At 34.0% G+C, this 19454-nt stretch overlaps 2 protein-coding genes across 2 annotated transcripts in view; one reads left to right on the forward strand and one right to left on the reverse strand.

Moving 5' to 3' along the window:
• The window catches only part of LOC608513, a 77843-nt gene that overhangs the window by 47375 nt on the left and 11014 nt on the right, over positions 1-19454 (reverse strand). Inside the window, exon 2 of the mRNA XM_038544489.1 lies at positions 4388-4563. The gene's annotated coding sequence lies outside the window, so the exon portion shown is untranslated. The remainder of the gene's footprint in view (positions 1-4387; positions 4564-19454) is intronic.
• Positions 1-19454, forward strand: part of SRP54 (signal recognition particle 54) — a 36934-nt gene that overhangs the window by 13176 nt on the left and 4304 nt on the right. The window contains 11 exon segments of the mRNA NM_001003272.1: positions 180-264; positions 3979-4083; positions 5743-5809; positions 5888-5945; positions 9878-10028; positions 11096-11244; positions 11770-11870; positions 12377-12463; positions 16030-16103; positions 16319-16427; positions 18837-19007. Of these exon segments, the coding sequence (NP_001003272.1) occupies positions 180-264; positions 3979-4083; positions 5743-5809; positions 5888-5945; positions 9878-10028; positions 11096-11244; positions 11770-11870; positions 12377-12463; positions 16030-16103; positions 16319-16427; positions 18837-19007 (1157 nt within the window).

Below are 19454 nucleotides of genomic sequence, written 5' to 3' on the forward strand. Positions count from 1 at the left end.
TAAAACTAACCAAGGTCTTACGTCTAATATTTCATGGTAAATTCTTTATATGCACCTCAATCAGAAGACTATTAGTGTGAATGATCGAATATTTTTACATTCTTTGGAGCAGAAACGTTTTTTCAGAGTGTCTTAACCGGCTTTTCTCTCTCCCACCCACAAAAACCATCACTACAAAGGTCTGCTATTGATCTTGAAGAGATGGCATCTGGTCTTAACAAAAGAAAAATGATTCAGCATGCTGTGTTTAAAGAACTGGTGAAGGTAAAAGTATATCAGGATTGTGCTATGATTCTCTGTAGACTCCAGTGAGTAAAAATACACTAGTCCTGCAACAGGAATACTATTTCAGAATACTTTTTTACATTTTTATAGAATATGCATCTGTATTAAAAAATATTAATTGAAGGGTTATAAACTTTTCCTAAAGGGCCTATTTTTATTATAGACTTTTCTGAATACAAAGTTCTGAATATAGATATGATAGGCCAGTACTACTCCCATAAAAATTCCCAAAGCCAGTTTACAAAAGTAAAACTTCACTACAGATGAATTATTATCGAAGGGCCTACCTTGAGTTTATTCTCTTTAATATCAGGTTTTGCTTTTTGAAGGTTCTAATTTGTACAGAAAGTCATTCTTGACAAGTGTTCTTTCCTGAACTGTTTGTTCATTGTGTACAGAATTTCCTTTGAAAAGACCAAATACCCTGATTCTTGCCTAGATTATGAGCAACTAGTGAAATTTTATTTTGCAAGTAGTAAGTAGAGCCTATTGCCTTGTATCCCTTAGAACTGATATTGCTGCTGGGTCATGAAAATTGTGGTGGAAATATTAGCTTTAAAAAATATGTATGAGTCCAATGGTAAGGGAAAAAAAGGGAAGGAACTAAAAAAATTTTTTGTAGGGCAACATGTCTGCTAGTAGTCTACTGGTATTTTTCCATTTATTGTGTGAATAGTTTACTCCTTTGGTTTCAGCAGAGCTGATTGATACTTTGAAAAAGTCTAGTATCTCAGATGGTTATGTCATTTAATGTAGTCTTGTAGAGTACTTAATAAAAAAAGAAATAAAGACCTAAAAGAGGTCAGAGAATTTATCTAGTCATACTTCTCAGTTTGCAGTTGAGAAAAATTAAATAGCTAGTTAGTGGCAGAGATAGGTCTGATCTGCAAACTCCTTGTAGGACTCCTCACGTTATTTCCAGTTTGCTTTTCATGTAGCCCCTGATCAGCGCAGGATGAGTGAAAATTTCTATTTTTAGGGTTTGGCACCTATAGGCAATTCTGGTGCATTAACTGCTTTGTTAAGAAGCATTTATTGATTACCTGCTTTATTCTAGGCAATTTACTGAGTGCCTGCTTTATTATATGCTGCTGATAGCAGAGATAAATTAGACTGGTCCCTTTACTCAGAAGCATATGGTCTAGAGCAGTAATGTGCAAAAGCAAGGTTAAAACTTTTCATAATAATACTAAGACATTATTTGCCTTTCCTGCCTTTTTTATTGTTTGATATTTGCACTAATGATGCAAAAGCAATGGTGGGCAAAACTCCCTAGCATGAATCAAGACAGTAGTACCAAACTGCACTAGGAGACATTGTACTCTTTACTACTACACCCTTGCAGGGGGAAAAAAAAAAGCCAGTTTTACTTAAGAACGCCCTTGATGGAGCAGAAGTTATTAGTTGTATTAAATCTTAACCCTTGAGTATACATGTCTACGATTTTGTGGGATGAAACAAGAAGTATATAGAATGCTTTTTTGTTGCATATTGAAATTTGATGGTTGTCTTGAGGAAGGCACATATGTGCTTATTTGATTGCAAGCTGAGCTAGCTGCTTCTTTTATAGAACACCATATTTATGTGAACAAACAGATAATCTGTGTTATTCAGACTTGAATAAGATCTTCAAGTAAAGTGAGCCTGTCACTTTAAGGCAAATAATAGTATTGTGGCCAGTGATAAAATTTGAGCTTTCCAGTGAAAACTAGAGACTTGTATCTCCACCATGAGTTTGACAAGATCCCAAAACATTTCTGATGAGATCAGTATTGATAAATAATTTTTTTGATGTTTAGTGAAATGTGTGAGTGACTAATATATGATGTCATAAAATCATGCACCAGCATAAGATCCATTCAAAGTGCAAGATAGAATAACAGATTTTAATGTAATGAAATATGAAAGTTTATATGGTTTCAGATTCTATATTGCGACTAATCTTAAAAACTACTATAATTACAAAGGAGTCCTGGACACCTGGGTGGCTCAGTTGGTAGAAGCATCTGCCTTTGATTCAGGTCATGATCTCAGGGTCCTGGGATTGAGCCCCACACCAGGCTCCCTGCTCAGCGGGGAGTCTGTTTCTCCCTCTGCCTCTCCTCACAGCTTATGTTCTCTCTCTCAAATAAATAAATAGAATCTTTAAAAAAAAATACAGAAGGAAAGGCGTCCTGAAACTGAAAAGTACTGCTGTTCTAGAGTGCAGAAGGAATAAGAGTTAGGTTTGTAAAATAGTCACTAAAATACAGAAGTTCCGAATTTAGGTTCATAGAGAGGTGAGTCCTTCTGCTGTAAGATACTGAGAATGGAGGTGAATGTAGGGTAGCATGAATGTTCTGAAAGGATCTAAGGGAGGGAGAGTGGATTTATGTTTAAGATAGATTTTGCCTATTTCAGAAGTTTCCTTAAGGCTAAGCCTGCGCCTTGGAAAGAGATGACGAAATGTGTTCTCTTTTCCTCCCTTCTCATGGCTTTCCTTGAAATTCAGTTATAATACGGACTATGTGATCTTTATGGTATGGTCTGTCATGAGCTCTAAAAACTTTCTCTTAAGGACTGGATAGTTTAGGCTTTGTGGGCCATATGATTTCTGTTGCAGCTACCTAGCTCTGCTGTTGTAGTATAGAAGTAGTAAATGAATGGGCATGGCTATGTTGCATAAAAACTTTATTCATATGTAGTTTGCTGGTCTCTGGTTTAGGACATTAACTGCAATTATGGCTTTATTATCATGTGGAGATATGTGCTGTCTGCTCTAAACAACTGACTTGCAAATGAATTATTTTTTTAAAATGAACTTTAAAAAGGCTTCATGCTTATTAGTTTGTGGGCTGTCCATATACAAACCTTAATTTCCTACTGACTCATGGAATTGGTGGTTATTTTTTACTAGCCCTCTAAATATAGTAACTTTATAGAATAGTAGGTCTTTGGCATTGGAGAACTTGACATCTGACTGACCTGGAAAGTCTTTCACATGTAATTTGTAATTTTGCTCATACATAAACATTCATTGAACATGAAGATAGGTATTGTCCCAGGGTGGTAGCAGCTAGCCCCATGTAGTTATTGAGCACTTATAATGTGGCTATACACATTATACATTGAGATGTGCTATAAGTATAAAATAGATACCAAATTTGAAGACTTGATATGGGAAAAGGGAATATAAAATATCTCATTTTTAAATGTAGGTTACATGTTGAAATGATAACATTTTAATATACTGGGTTAAATAAAGTATTAAAAATAACATGACTTATTTTCACTTTCTTTTTTTTTATTTTCACTTTCTTTAATGTCATTACTAAAACTTTAAAAGTTCATAGAGTGGTCTGCACATACATTTTTATATTTCTGCAGTGCTGATGTGGATTGCTCCTCTCAAACTTGGTCTCACTATTCACACTCCAGCTTGTTCTAAAAAATGTCTTGAGACCCTTCTCTGAATTAGGTTTGGGAGTATAGGCTTGCTTATGACTTTGCAATACATTATTTTATATTCTTACATTTCACTGTGTGTGTTCAAAGGGAAATAGTAAACATGTAGTAGAATGGTAGGATTATGGTGGTCTTTTATACTAAAATGTCTTTAAATTATTTTTACAATTTAGAAGTTGTGGAGAAAGGGGTTTTGAATGTAAGCATATGTTAACCTGATTTTATTTTTATTTTATTTTTGGTACATAGCTTGTAGACCCTGGAGTTAAAGCATGGACACCGACTAAAGGAAAACAGAATGTGATCATGTTTGTTGGATTGCAAGGGAGTGGTAAAACAACAACATGTTCAAAGGTAAATTATACTTAGTTTTAAAAAAAATCGTAGAGAAGATATGTTTGTATAAATCAAATTATATGTTAAAGCCAGGGTAGTATTGTTGTTTTACAGTTTTGTGTTTTTCAATATATCTGTTATGTTTTTGTAATAGCTTTTTTTACAATAAAAAGAAAGAATCCCAGAGTCTCCCTTGTGATTGTTTTTTGTAAGAATGGCAGACTTTTACATAATTGTGCTATTTCTTTTACCAAAGAGATTGTTTCTGTCCTTTAAAGAAGTGAGCATATGATTTTTGGAGAAGAGAACATGGAAAGCTTACCTTATCTCCTGTGGTTCAAGGCTCCCTTTTTCCAGTGTCCTGCCCAACATAATCCAGATCTTCATTTGCATATCCTTTTACTAATTTTTAATTCGTTATACCATCTCTTTCTCCAGAATTGGGTGCCACAAGCTTCTTACCAGATTTTGTTTCACAAGCCTCAACTATGTTATAACCTAGAAAAAAAGAGAAAAAGATAATTTCTTAGAGGGTTATGTTATTGTTTCTTTTTACTTAATTAACATGAATATTATACATTTTTCACTATGGTCATGTATTGCTTGATCATTTTATATCCTTTGAATGTTACTAGATGGCAGTTAGCTCTCAAGCTTTTTAACATATTTGCTGTATTCAAAAATGTAATACTGGGAGCACCTGGGTGGTTCAATTGGTTAAGTCGCCGACTCTTGATTTTGGCTCAGGTCGTAAGATTGAGACTTTTGTCAGGCCCTGCCCTGGGCATGGAGCTTGCTTAAGATTCTCTCTCTCTCTCCCCACCATCCCCCTGCATGTGCACTCTCTCTCTCTCTCTAAAAAAAAAAAAAAAAAAAAAAAAAAAAAGTAATGAGAGGTGTGTAACTTTAACTTGAATCTAGGAAAATACTATTTTTTCCTAGGAATATTCTTCAGCCATTAAATACCATTTTTATGTGAACAAACAGATAATCTGTGTAATTCAGACTTGAATAAGATTTTCAAGTAAAGTGAGCCTGTCACTTTAAGGCAAATAATAAATATTGTGGCCAGTGATAAAATTTGAGCTTTCCAGTGAAAACTAGAAACTTGTATCTCCACCACGAGTTTGACAAGATCCAAAAACATTTACACACTCACACGGGAATATTATTCAGCCATTAAAAAGAATGAAATCTTGCCATTTGCTACAACATGGAGTATTATGCTGAGTCAAATAAGTCAGAGAAAGACAAATACCATATAATTTCATTCATATATGGAATTTAAGAAACCAGATGAGCAAAAGGGATAAAAAAGACACAAACCAAGAAACAGATTCTTAACTATAGAGAATAACCTGGTTGTTCTATCAGAGAAGTGGGGGCGGGGGAGGGGATGGGTCAAACAAGTGATGGGGATTAAGGAGGGCACTTGCTGTAATGAGTACCAGGTGATGTATTAAAATATTGAATCACTATATGTTACACCTGAAACTAGTGTAATACTATTTGTTAACTAATTAGAATTCAAGTAAAAACTTAAAACAGTGTAATAATAATTACTTTCAGGAGAATGTGAGTTTATTTTAATCTTTAAGTAATAAAGGTAAACAAACAATTATGTGCATAATAATTTGTAGTTATTAATGTTGTATTTTTAAAATATTTCTTTCCCAGTTAGCATATTATTACCAGAGGAAAGGTTGGAAGACCTGTTTGATATGTGCAGACACATTCAGAGCAGGTAATGTGTTGAAATTTGAAAACTTCTCTGTAATTTTTATTTTTAAGTTTGAGGACTCATTAACTCTTTATCTTATAGGAGCTTTTGACCAACTAAAACAGAATGCTACCAAAGCAAGAATTCCATTCTATGGAAGGTGGGTTTCCGGTTTTTATTTTGATACGTATTTATGTGTCTCATCTTGTCTCAGTTTTTATTTTAGGCTGTCTGGTCACATTTTAATATCTACTTAGAAGTTTAAACCTTTCTGGAACAAAGTGGGGTATAATTAATAAAGTGTTCTCTTTTATTATTATAACATGACTCTTCTGATCCAGCCTGATATATCAGAGTGGATGTTGTTTAGTTTATAATCTGCCTATACTTTTCATCCTGCTTTGTATGCTTCTCTATTCTTATTTATTTCTTTTCTTCCTTCCTTCCTTTCTTTCCTTTTCTTTTTTTTTCTTTCCTTTCCTTTCCTTTTCTTCTTTCTTGATTTTGTCTATTTATTCATGAGAGACACAGAAGGAGAGAGGCAGACATAGGCAGAGGGAGAAACAGGCTCCATGCAGGGAGCCTGATGTGGGACTCAATCCCTGGACTCCGGGATCACGCCCTCAGCTGAAGGCAGATGATCAACCACTGAGCCACCCAGGCGTCCCTTATTGTTTCTTTTAAGACCTATCTGAAGCATTCCTTGATAAAACACACGGGTGAATTCCATACTATTTTTTTTTGTAAATAATTTTAGAAAGTTTGATCATCCTAAAAAAGCTTATAATGTATAATTATCTCAGGTAGAGATCATTGCTTTCTTTTATTTGATATAGTAGTTCAGTTAAGTAATTTATATGTTAGAATGATTAATGAAAAGAATTGAGTCTATATTGAATTTAGGACTTTTTGGGAGGATAACATTTTCTTAACATTATTCATATAAATGGTTTCTTAGTAAGGTAAAGAAGCTAAAATTTGAGGTAATTTAATGAATGGTATCATTTTGTTAGTCATGCTTTCTACTTTTTGGGTGGCGAGAAATGCTAATGAACTTTTGGCTTACCATATATTCTTTATTTAAATTTTTTTTCTTTTACTTTTTTATGATTTCATTTCTTTTTTTTAAAAGAATTTATTTATTCATGGGAGACAGGTGCAGAGACATAGGCAGAGGGAGAAGCAGGCTCCCCACAGGGAGCCTGATGTGGGACTTGATTCTAGGACCCCAGGATCACGACCTGAGCCAAAGGCAGACACTCAACCACTGAGCCACACAGGCACCTTAGTTTTTTATGATTTCTAATAGGTAGATTAAAGAATAGCATTAGGAATTTATTTTTAGGATAAGAACTGATTCTAATATGGACTTAAAAATCAAAGGATAAAAAAATATTAAGGGATAACAAACAGTTGTATCCTTTGGTTCAAAATTTGTAAGAAATTTGGCTGATAATTAACTATTGGCTAAAGCCAGAGCATTTTTTAATAGTATTCTCAATACCATTTATGAAATAATCTTTCTTTTACTCATGTAAATTTAAGAAACATAATACATATATGGAGTAAAATGTTAGTGATCATTGTTTTCTCTGGAAGGACTGAAGGGACTGGGACTGAGGAAGAATTTGAACTGCATCTCTGCTGTTAAATTTACATATTAGCATTTATTTTAGGGGTGGCATATACAGAGCTATTTGTTACATAACCATTTGTCCTGTATTTTTTTAAAAATCTATTTTATTTAAGACTTTTATTTTTTTTATTTTTTAATTTATTTTTTAAAGCAGTTCTTTTTTTAAGATTTTATTTATTCTTTTTTTTATTTATTTTTTTTATCTTATTTATTCTTGAGAGAGAGAGAGGCAGAGACACAGGCAGAGGGAGAAGCAGGCTCCATGCAGGGAGCCGGACGTGGGACTCGATCCCGGGTCTCCAGGATCACGTCCTGGGCTGAAGGCGGCACCAAACCACTGAGCCACCCGGGCTGCCCTTTAAGACTTTTAAAGTGAAAGCGCTAAAGATTTCACTTCCCAGTTACCAGTTTTTAGCCTGTCCACCTGTGGTTTATTTCAATGTCCGTGCAAATGAACACACAGATATAGACAGATAATTTTAAATTGAAATGGAGTCTTACAGTGCTTTTTACTTTGTTGTGGTAGTGGGTATATGTAAATTTGTCAGCTCTCATCAAAATGAACACTTAAAATAGTACATCTTACTGTGTGTATCAGTAGACCACTAAGGAGTTGATTACAAATGGGATCTTATGACAAGATAGTGGTTACTCTTGGGAGGGAGTGTGGTGCTGGTTATGTTGTTTCTTGACCTGGATGTGTTCACTTTGTGAAAATTCATTGCATTTATAATTTGTGCAACTTTTCAATGTAAATATATTGTACTTCATTAATACATTCACAAAACAATGAAATCTTTATTCTGAAATAGACCATATACTGTTTAAGTTAATTCCATTTTATGGCATCATTGCATTCCACTGTGTGCATTCCATTCATTCCAATATGAATTCCATCATATTTCTTTGTACATTTATAAATTTTAATTATATCTTTAGCATATTTAAAAATATCTGGTAATGCTGATCCTTTTTTTTTCAACATCCTCTTGCCTGTTTTCATCTGCTTATTTTCCTAGATTAAATTTTGAAATTCCTTATTAAGTTCCCAAAAGATTTTGATTGGAACTACTTTGAAACTAGTTAACTTAGTGAAGAACTGACATCTTTACTATATTGTAGAGTTCAGTTTAGGAACCTATTGTGTTGTTTTTGCTTTAAAAATTTATGTCCTTAAATATTGTAATTTTCTTCATTTAAATCTCACATATTCTTATTAAATGCCTTCATACCTGATTTTTATTGTTGCTCATTTAAGGAGAAAACTTTTTTTTAACATCTGTCTTTTCATTTGACAGTATTGATCTGTATAAAAAATTGCCACTTCTGAAAATAGTGCAGATTACAATGTGATCTCGTTTCTGGATTTTAAAGTTTAAAAGATTTTTGACAATTGTGAAAATGTAGTGAATTAGGAATGAAATTAAACTTTTATGGAAGACGTTTTCCTTTTAGGAACCAAAAGCCTACCCATTAAAATAAATGTAATAACATTCATATTATAAGAGTCTCAGAAAAAGAAGAGGGAAAAGGCAGAAAATTTATTTGAGGAAATAGTAGTTGAAAACTTCCCTAATCTTGGGAAGGAAATGGATCCAAATCTAGGAAGCCCAGAGAACTCCCATCAAAATCAACAAAAAAGAAATCAGAAGCCTAAATTTCAGATCATTTGATCCAATTCAAGCTGTAGGACTGTGTCATAACAATTTTCAAAGAAACAACATTATGAACTCTTTATATTGGCTATATTTTTATTTTTTATTTTTATTTATTTATTTTTTAAGATTTTATTTATTCATGAAAGACAGAGAAGAGGCAGAGACATAGGCAGAGACATAGGCAGAGAGAGAGGCAGGCTTCATGCAGGGAGCCTGACATGGGAATCAATTCCAGGAGTCTGGGATCACACCCTGGGCTGAAGTTAGGCACTAAACTGCTGAGCCACCCAGGCATCCCTGGCTATATTTTTAATACCAAGAAATTAGAAATACTTCAGATGACCAACAATAGGGCATTTATTTAATAAATGATAGCATAACATATGATGGAATATTATTTAGCCTAAAAAGTCATGTTTTACAAGAATATTTAATGGCTTTATAAAATGCTTATGAAAGGGTGTTAAATGGGAAAGCATGTGTATGTATTCTTCAATTATTAAAGAAAATATAAAAAGTATTTGAGGGAAAAAACTCATTCAGATAAGACATGCAGCAGAATCATATAGAATTTTGTAATTGGAAAACTAAATAATGCTTTCTGCTGCTCTAGAAGTGGTTTGCTATCTTTATTTTTAAACTTTTTTGTTTGCTATTTTTAACATTTATTAGATTTTATTTTTCAGAATTGAAATTGTGACTTTTTCAGAATAAAGTTATACTAATAATTGTCAAATTATTAGTATTCGGAAGTTTTGCTCTGTGGTTGTTGTTGAATCATTTGTCCTTGTTAAATAGCTATACAGAAATGGATCCTGTTATCATTGCCTCTGAAGGAGTGGAGAAATTCAAAAATGAAAATTTTGAAATTATTATTGTTGATACAAGTGGACGCCATAAACAGGAAGACTCTTTGTTTGAAGAAATGCTTCAAGTTGCTAACGCTATAGTAAGTAACTTTCAATTTAACAACATGGTAAGGACTTTGGCTAATTTAATTACAACCCCTTATTGAGTTTATGATCTATGTAAGTTATTTTTGGTTGTATAATAGATTCCAAGTAATTTATTTCTTTCTATTTTGGGTATATGTATTTGTATGGTAAGGACTTAATCTTCTCTATACTAGATATGAAATTTTCATGAATAAGTATCAAAAAATTTTCCTTTCTCACTTAATCATCTTATTGTATATATAATAAAAAACATAATTTTAAAATTAACCTTTCATATTGACTTTTCTGTAAATTATTTAAATCAAATTAGGACATTTCCTTTAGCTGAATTTTGAAAGATTTTCAAAATGAAGCATTTAAAAATGTTAATGATCATTTAGTGTCTCTTTAAAATTGTGATGGAAATAATTTAGGGAAAAGAAGCAGCTTCTAGATAATCTGTAGCACATATTTTGCCCATGAACTCAGTTTTGCCTTTGAGGAGTTGGCAGTAATTCTTTAGCTAATCAATGCTAATAAATTTCTTTTTAGCCATGCATTATTTTGACCTGGTTGAGCAGAGCTAAGGGAAATAACCTCACCTCTGTTTTATTCATTTTGGTTTTAATTCATACTTTTCTACTTTTTCCCTCTTACTTACTTTTAGTATTCTCTTGCGTAGAATGTGATTCCTCAGATCATTACATATAAAAAACATTTTTCCTCTTTATTCAGGCCTCATCTCAAATGTTATTCCAGAGAGGCTTCCCCTGGCCGCCCTATCTAAAAAAAGTCTCCCATACCTCATATTGTTGTACATCTGAAATGTTTACTTGCCCATTTATTATCTGTGTCTTCTGACTAGAATATAAGTCTCATAAGGACAAGGATTTTATTTATTTCTTTGTCTCAGGACCTAAATGGTGTCTAATATATAGTACTCCCTCAATAAATATTTATTGATTTGATAATAATAATAAAGATAGCAAATACTTATAATAAATATTTTTCTATAGCTTCTAATGATGAAATTTGCTCAAGAGCAGTAAAAATATGTATCTTTCTTATTTAAATTTTCTAGCAACCTGATAACATTGTTTATGTGATGGATGCCTCCATTGGACAGGCTTGTGAAGCCCAGGCAAAGGCTTTTAAAGATAAAGTAGATGTAGCTTCGGTAATAGTGACAAAACTTGATGGCCATGCAAAAGGAGGTGGTGCACTCAGTGCGTAAGTATTACTGATGCTATTGTTCTAAGGCTTGGGCTTATATGGGGCTTGTGTGTGTGTGTATGTATTTATAGCTTTCTATTGATCATTTAAAATACAGTCCAGGGGCACCTGCATGGCTCAGTGATTGAGCGTCTCTGCCTTTGGCTCCAGTCATGGTCCTGGGGTCATGGGATTGAGTCTCGCATTGGGCTCCCCTCGGGGAGCCTGCTTTTCCCTCTGCCTATGTCTCTGCCTCTCTCTGTGTGTCTCTTGTGAATAAATAAATAAAACCTTTTAAAAAAATAAAATAAAATACAGTCCAGTATATACCCAAATTGAAAAAAAAAAAAGATAAATTCTAGTGGCATACCTAATATGGTCTATAAAAGAATTTTAAATAAAAACAAATTTGGAGTCCTTCTGATATAGTTCTGTTTTAACAAGTGAAAAGAAACTTGAACTGTATATCTTTAATTACTTTGAAATCTGCTGGAAAAAATTTACCTTTTTTAGATTATTTCATCATTTTCCTTTTCTCTGCAGAGTTGCTGCCACAAAAAGTCCAATTATTTTCATTGGTACAGGGGAACACATAGATGATTTTGAACCTTTCAAAACACAGCCTTTTATCAGCAAGCTTCTTGGTATGTACAGTGGTGGGATATAAAAAAATCTCTAAGGAATAGCGTGGCTCTTTAGGACAGATTAGGATTTTAATCCTACTCTCTCATTGACTAATTTAGGAAAATCATTACCTTCTATGATTTATCTTCCTCACCTGTAAAAAATCAGGATGATGGTTTTCTTCTTCTTTTGGTTTGAGTGGTAGAGGATGAAGTATTAGAAAGAGTTCTTTGGAAAAGTTTTAGAGCACAATACAAAAATACGTGGTTTTGGTAATAGCAAGGGTAATGGCAGTAAAACCTTTTGTATCAGGTAATAGAGTTCGAGAGCATGGAGTTTGGAATAAAACCTGGGGCTGGAGTTCCTGCTTTGTTTTAAGTTCTTGAGGTTCAGTTTTCTCACCTCTAAAATATAGTAGGAATATCTGACCTGCTGTCTCACAGGGGTATTATCTATGTGCATGTATTTTATATAATGTAAAGCAGTATATACTGTTGTTAATTTTTTTTTTTTTGGGGTCTTATAGGTATGGGTGACATCGAAGGACTGATAGATAAAGTCAATGAGTTGAAGTTGGATGACAATGAAGCACTTATAGAGAAGTTAAAACATGGTATATGAGAAGCAAAAAGCATTTGCTCTCTGATGTCTTCTCACAATTTCTTTTTGATAAAGCTACTGTTAATTTGTTTGAAATGACAAATCTATTATTAAAGTTCAATTCGTCAAATGTTTATTTTCTACATGATTTATATGCAAATCATTTTAAATCTCAGATAATCTGTAAACAATTGTAGAATTGAGTGTTTTTATTTTCTTTCTTGTAATCAAATTGCCTGAAGGTTAAAATTGAGATTTTCATTGAATTTCATGAAGTAGAACAGGTTAAATGTAAGTTGGAACACTCTTTCTAATCTGTTTATTTACAAATTATGAGTGTGTATGTGTGTGTATATATATATAATATATACACTAAATATAAAAAAATGTAGAAGAATGAGATTAAGCACACATTTGTTTTCACTCCACATTTAAGACCACTCCTATAAAGAATATATGTTGTGATTAAGAGCTCAAATTCTAAAAAAAAAAAAAAAAAGCTCAAATTCTTAAATTTGTCATATTTGAATTTATATTTGATCTATTTTTAGCTGTATAACTTTTTCAAATTACTGAACCTTAATTTCCTTATCTGTAAAAAGTAGGTAACGCTAAGTATCTTCCTTATAAACTTGTGAAGATTAAGTCAGCTGATATATATAAAATCAGAAGTATTCATCGTATATTATTATTGACCATTTCTTTTTTTCCTCCAAATGATCTTACTCTTAGTTTCCATGGTTATATACTATCCTGCCTCTGCTCATTCTCACTTATCTTGTCAGTTACCTAAGCCTTTATCCCTCTCTTAAATGTTGGTATTCTTCAGGGACCAATGCTAGGCCATCTTCTTTCTCTGGAGCTTCAGGTTGATACCTGTTTGTTTACTAGACCATACTTGGATGTTCATAGACATTTCAGATTCAGCGTATCTGTATCTTCCCATCCTAAAGTCTCACCTCATTGTTATCATCAATGAATGCTAATGTCATTTGTCTTATTGCCAGAGGCAGAATCTTGGGTGTTGTCATGGACTCTCTTATTTCTTTCTTGCTCTGCCCATTCCTTTTCCCATCTGTCAGCTTGTCCTAGTAGTTCTACCTCCTAAATATCTTCATTCCATTCCCTTTTCTTGCAGCTCCTGCAATTATGCAAGTTTATCTCTTTAATAGGTTGTTTATTCTAAGTCTCATTTTAACAGATCTTCCTGTTTCTTGGATTCTTCCCCTTGGATCTATTTTTTATACTGCGGCGAAAATGCAAGTCTAATCACATTACTGCCTTTCTTAAAATCTTTCAGTGGCTTCCCATTGCTCTTAGAATCTTGTCAAATGACTATTATTGGGGTACCTGGCTGACTCAGTCAGAGAAGCATGCAATTCTTGATGTCAGAGTTGTAAGTTCGAGCCCCACCTTGGGTGTAGAGATTACTTAAAGTTTTTTTTAAAAAAACCCACGACTCTACCAACTAGCTCACATCTTCCATATCATTTTTTTAAGACTTTTATTTATTTATCCATGAGAGACACACACACACACAGAGGCAGAGACACAGGCAGAGGGAGAAGCTCCATGCAGGGAGCCCGATCTGGGACTCGATCCAGGGTCTCCAGGATCACACCCTGGGCTGAAGGTGGCACTAAACCGCTGGGCCACCTGGGCTGCTCATCTTCCATATCATTTTTGATGCTCTTTTCCTTAACCTTCCATGTGCCAGTCATGTCGAATTTCTCTCAGGTTCTGAAATATATGTCACCTCTGTGCCTTTGCCTGTTAAACAGGTGTTCTCTCTTCTTCATACTTCCACGCCCCTCTCCCCAGCCATAGAGGCTAACTCTTACTCATACTTCAGTCTCTCCTTCTTTAGGGGCATTTTACCTGATCCCTGGACTGAGTTAGAACTCTGCTATATGTTTCCATTGCACCCTGTAATTTTTGTATTATTCATTATAATTATTAGATATATGTCTTCCCTGTTTGAAGGCAAAGGTAAGTTCATAGCTGTGTTCCTTACATTTTATGTTTATAGTACCTAGCATAGTTTCAGGCACTTAGTAGATTTTTAATAAATATCTGTTTAATGAATGAATCTATCCCTCATTGCTGGGTGCTTTTCCCCACCTTTCTTTATACTTGAACAGCTCTACCACTGCTTCTGCCACCAAATTAAACTGGGTAATATATCCCTAGTCAGTCTACTTTTTAACTGTTAGATCTCTCCTTATGCCTGCATTTTGCTTCTGCTCTTAGCATTCTACTCATTTCTAAGGTCACCAAGGGCAAAAGTAGTAGCAGCCTTTTTTTTCCCCCTTGGTTCCCAATATTTGTTACTTTCTTTTGTTTTTGAACTTTTCATGTGGGTTCCATGACAGTGTATTTCCTGTACTATCATGGCTTCAATGGTCACTCCTGTGTAATAGCCAAATATGTATTTCAGCCTTAACTTTTTCTACCACTGTTTAATTTTACATATCTAGCTGCCTGCTATAACATTTCCTTTAAAATATTGTACTGTCGGGCACCCCGGGTGGCTCAGCGGTTTAGCACTGCCTTCTGCCTAGGGCATGATCCTGGAGTCCTGGGATCGAGTCCCGCGTCAGGCTCCCTGCATGGAGCCTGCTTCTCTCTCTGCCTGTGTCTCTGCCTCTTTCTCTCTCTCTCTCTCTCTCTCTCTCTCTCTGTGTCATTCATGAATAAGTAAATAAAAGCTTTAAAATAATATTGTACTGCCACTTAAATTCAGGATGAGTAAAACCAAATGCCTTTTCCAGTTATATCTTTAGGCCATAAATAGAAAATACTCTGGATTGTTTTTTTTTTGGATTGTTGTTGTTGGTTAATTGAAGTTAATTTACATATAATGAAATGCGTGGTTCCTAAGGATATTGTTCCAACAATTTTAACAAATGCACAGAAACACATATCCATCAGGAAATATTTCCATTAACTAGAAAGTTTGCTCATTCTCCTTCCTAGTAAGTACATCATATTGTAGGAATCCTAGTATGTCCCTTTTTCCCTACACCTGGTTTCTTTGACAGCATAATTTTTTTGACATTCATCCATTTAGTTCTATGTACCTGTAGCTTGTTCTTTTATTGCTGAGTAGTATTTCATCCATAGTCTATCATTTTCCTCTTCATGGACAGCCATGTTGTTTAGAAAATGCCAAATAATCTAAAGTGTTTTTGCCGTTTTACATTTTTACCAGTGATCTATGAGAGTTCTGCTTGCTCCATATCTTCTTGAACTTTTGGTGTTGTAAGCCTTTTTCATTTTAGTCATCCTAGTATGGTAGAGTTTGTCTGCCTTGTTTTCACGTTTTTTGTATATTTACTTCTGTCCATTTTTTCTGATAGAGTGTAAGCTTTTCTAGGATAGAATCTGTCTGTGTATCTATAAATTCTCGACTGCATTTACCATATGATCTTGCCCATAGTTAACTGCTCAGGAATATTTATTGATTAGATATTTTGCAAGTATGCTTCAAGATGAATCCATGACTAAGGAAAAGATTAATTTTATTGAATGGAAATGTACATTCTCTAACATACCTGAACCATTTATGTTGTATTTCAGGTCAGTTTACGTTGCGAGACATGTATGAACAATTTCAAAATATCATGAAGATGGGCCCCTTCAGTCAGATCTTGGTTAGTTATCCAAAAAAGTTTTTTTTCTACCTTCTTTTGTTTTTCATTAAAATGTTTAAGAATAGATGCCTTTACTTTCATTATTTTTGCTATTTGGGTAAAAAAATATTTTAAAAATTTAGTGTCAAAATTAAAGCTAGTAGTTAAATGTGAACATTCTGAACAATTTAATCACAAGCTGTTGTTAATTTTATGTTTAAATATATTTGTTTTAGGGTATGATCCCTGGTTTTGGTACAGATTTTATGAGCAAAGGAAATGAACAAGAGTCAATGGCAAGGCTAAAAAAGTTAATGACGATAATGGATAGTATGAATGATCAAGGTAAGATGGCAGATTACTTGATTTAGAGGGCAATGTTCTGAATATTTGCAAGTGGATAGTTTCACTGTGTTCTTGTGGACAAGACTGGAAAAAATGTAGACTGAAAGATTAGGTAGATTTGTAGCTGTTTTGAACTCAGAGTTCTGGTTATTGGATTGACTTCATATAGAGAAATGCGGAGTACAGTGTTTCTCCAAATGAGTTCCGTGGAAAAAACTCTCTTCAGATGATGATAGATATAGCTTGAAAGGAATGTTCTGTAGTCAAATAAATTTGGGGGGAATTGTGGGTTAAAAAAACTAGTAAGTTTATTATATATGTCTCCTCAGAGCTCTCATATGTTAACATGATTTGGGAATCTGTAAGAGAAATAGTTTAAGCAATGCTTACAAAGTTATTTTGTACTGAAACTCTCGAGGCTTCAGTATTTTTTTTAAGAGGGAGAGAGAACACGCACGAGTGGGGGAGGGGTGAGCAGAGGAAGAGACAGAGAGAGTCTTAGGCAGGCCCCACGCTCAGCATGGAGCCCAATGTGAGGCTCCCTGAGCTGAAATCAGGAGTTGGACACTTAACTGACTGAGCCATCCCGGCGCTCCTCAAGGTTTCAGTCTTATTAGAATACTGCTCTCTGTAATCCTGTATTATCACTACCTCCTCCTATACTTCCAGCCCATTAACATTTCTAGTTCCATGACCCCTTTATCTTTTTTCCAGTTTTTAAACACTCTTTCTGATTCAACCCAGCACGTATTCCAAACCTTTATCACCCCCCCCCCACCCTTAGGCTTTCAATTCTACCACTTGACCTCTGACTTTACAAAGAAACACAGGCTTTTGGCATAGAATTCCCTCAGCCTTTGGCTAACTTAGCTATAAGACTGTGACAGTCATGAACCACTCTTCAGGCTTTTTCAAGGACCTTAGATCTCCCTCAATAAAATCCTTTCCTGTCTCCAGTCTTTTCTTACCTCCTGACTTTTATTCCCCTTTCAGCATATAAACATTCTTAAGTTCACATTTTCTGGGCTCATACTTCTCCCTCATGCTTCTTTACTCTTTGTTTAGTCAAACTTCTTGGAAGAACAGTTTGTATTTTTCTCAAACTACTGAAATCTGACTTCTGTCCCTACCACTATGCAGAAATAGAATATACAAAGATTTCCAATAACCTATTGGGCTGCTCCAGTGGATCCTTTTCAGTCTTTTTCTTGACCTTTACAACAGTGGCACTTGTTGATCACCTTTTTGCTTGGCTTCTATTAGTATCGTCTTTCTCCACTTTTACTGTACCTTTCTTGTTAACTCAGTCACTTTTTTAGCCTGTCCCTAAAATGAATATATATACTACAGGTTCTGACCCGGAGTTCCTTGTTGAGCCTGGAATTGGGCTCCCTACTCAGCTGGGAGTCTCCTTCTCCCTCTCCTTTTGCTGCTACCCCTGCTGGTGCTCGCTTCCTCTGTCAAATAGATAAAAATAAAATCTTAAAAAAAAAAGGAGTTCTAAGAGGAATAGTCAAAGGAGTTGGATATTTGTAACCTAGAGGAGATTCACCAGAGACTTGGTAGCTCTCAGATATTTGAAAGCCTTTTTCTTTGTGCCTGGCAAGGAGACATGTATGCAAATAAGAAGTGCCAGGCAAATTTATTTTATTTTAATATGGAAAAGATTTTCCATAATTACAGGTATAATAGAATGGCATAGATTACTATATTTTAGATAGTGTGACATCTGGACTGAGGGTAGCTGACTATTTAATGGGAGATCTTGTAGAGAGAATGCAGATGTATTAGGAATTTTAATTAAAGTCCATTGTATTCTGTCTGAGATCATATGTAGCTAATGCCAGAAGAAATGCACCTTGTATTCTAAGAGTTATAAAAACACTGGAGGGAATTAACTCATTCTTTATCTCACAGAAAAGATTAAAATACTAGTCGAAATTATATAGAAAATATTACCGTTATTCTGTTGATGATAGAACCTACCTACTTCAGTTGCTTAGATGCCTAAATTTATGATTTAAATGTTAATAGTTATTTAGAGCTAAAGCGAGCACTTTTCTTTTTTGAATATACCTTATGCTTCTAGTATATGCTCTGAGGAGCAGTTGGAAATGAGATATGGAAAAGGTACACATAGGCTTCAAAAGTTTTCAGAATGTCCTATTTTACTTAAACTGTGGGGTGAGTACATGTGTATTTGTTTTATTGTTTTTATAGTTTATAAATATTATAGATGTTCTTTTGAATATATTTCATGTTTAAATTTTAAAAATCAGATGCAAACATGGCAGATGATAACATTTGTTAAATCTGGCGGTAATTTTATTTGTGTATAAGATAAATTTGTACATAACTTTTGATAATATTAATTGTATGTAAATGAAAGTAATTAATCCTTGTCTGCAGAACTTGACAGTACTGATGGTGCCAAGGTTTTTAGTAAGCAACCAGGAAGAATCCAGAGAGTAGCAAGAGGATCAGGTGTGTCAACAAGAGATGTTCAAGAACTTTTGACACAATATACCAAATTTGCACAGATGGTAAAAAAGATGGGAGGTATCAAAGGACTTTTCAAAGGTAAGAAAAGTATTAGACTCATCATTATTTAACATAGCGAAAGTAAAGAAAGAAATTGAGAAACTAAAATTAAAGCCAAGTAGTACTGCCAGTACTGGAAAACACATTGCCGAATTTCATGTTATATTCATGTACTTCTTGAATATGATCTGATTTATGTTTTCAGATTCAAGGTAATAAACACTAATATTTATTAAAGATAAACAATGACTTTATCTTTATGAAGATGTAATACATAGTAAAGAAAATTTAGAGAGAATAAGAAAGTATAAGAAAAAAACTTAAAACACCCATCACCTTTTCTCCCCAGGGAATCCTATCAGTCCTATTGCAAAATAGGACTATAACTAGTGAACTACTGCTTTCTTCTGAAACATCATTACTATTATTCCATATCGTCAAATATTCTTCAAGATTTAACTTTTAAGCACTGAATACTCTTCCAGT

The sequence above is a fragment of the Canis lupus genome, chromosome 8 (assembly GCF_011100685.1).
Source record: "Canis lupus familiaris isolate Mischka breed German Shepherd chromosome 8, alternate assembly UU_Cfam_GSD_1.0, whole genome shotgun sequence".
Taxonomy (NCBI): domain Eukaryota; kingdom Metazoa; phylum Chordata; class Mammalia; order Carnivora; family Canidae; genus Canis; species Canis lupus.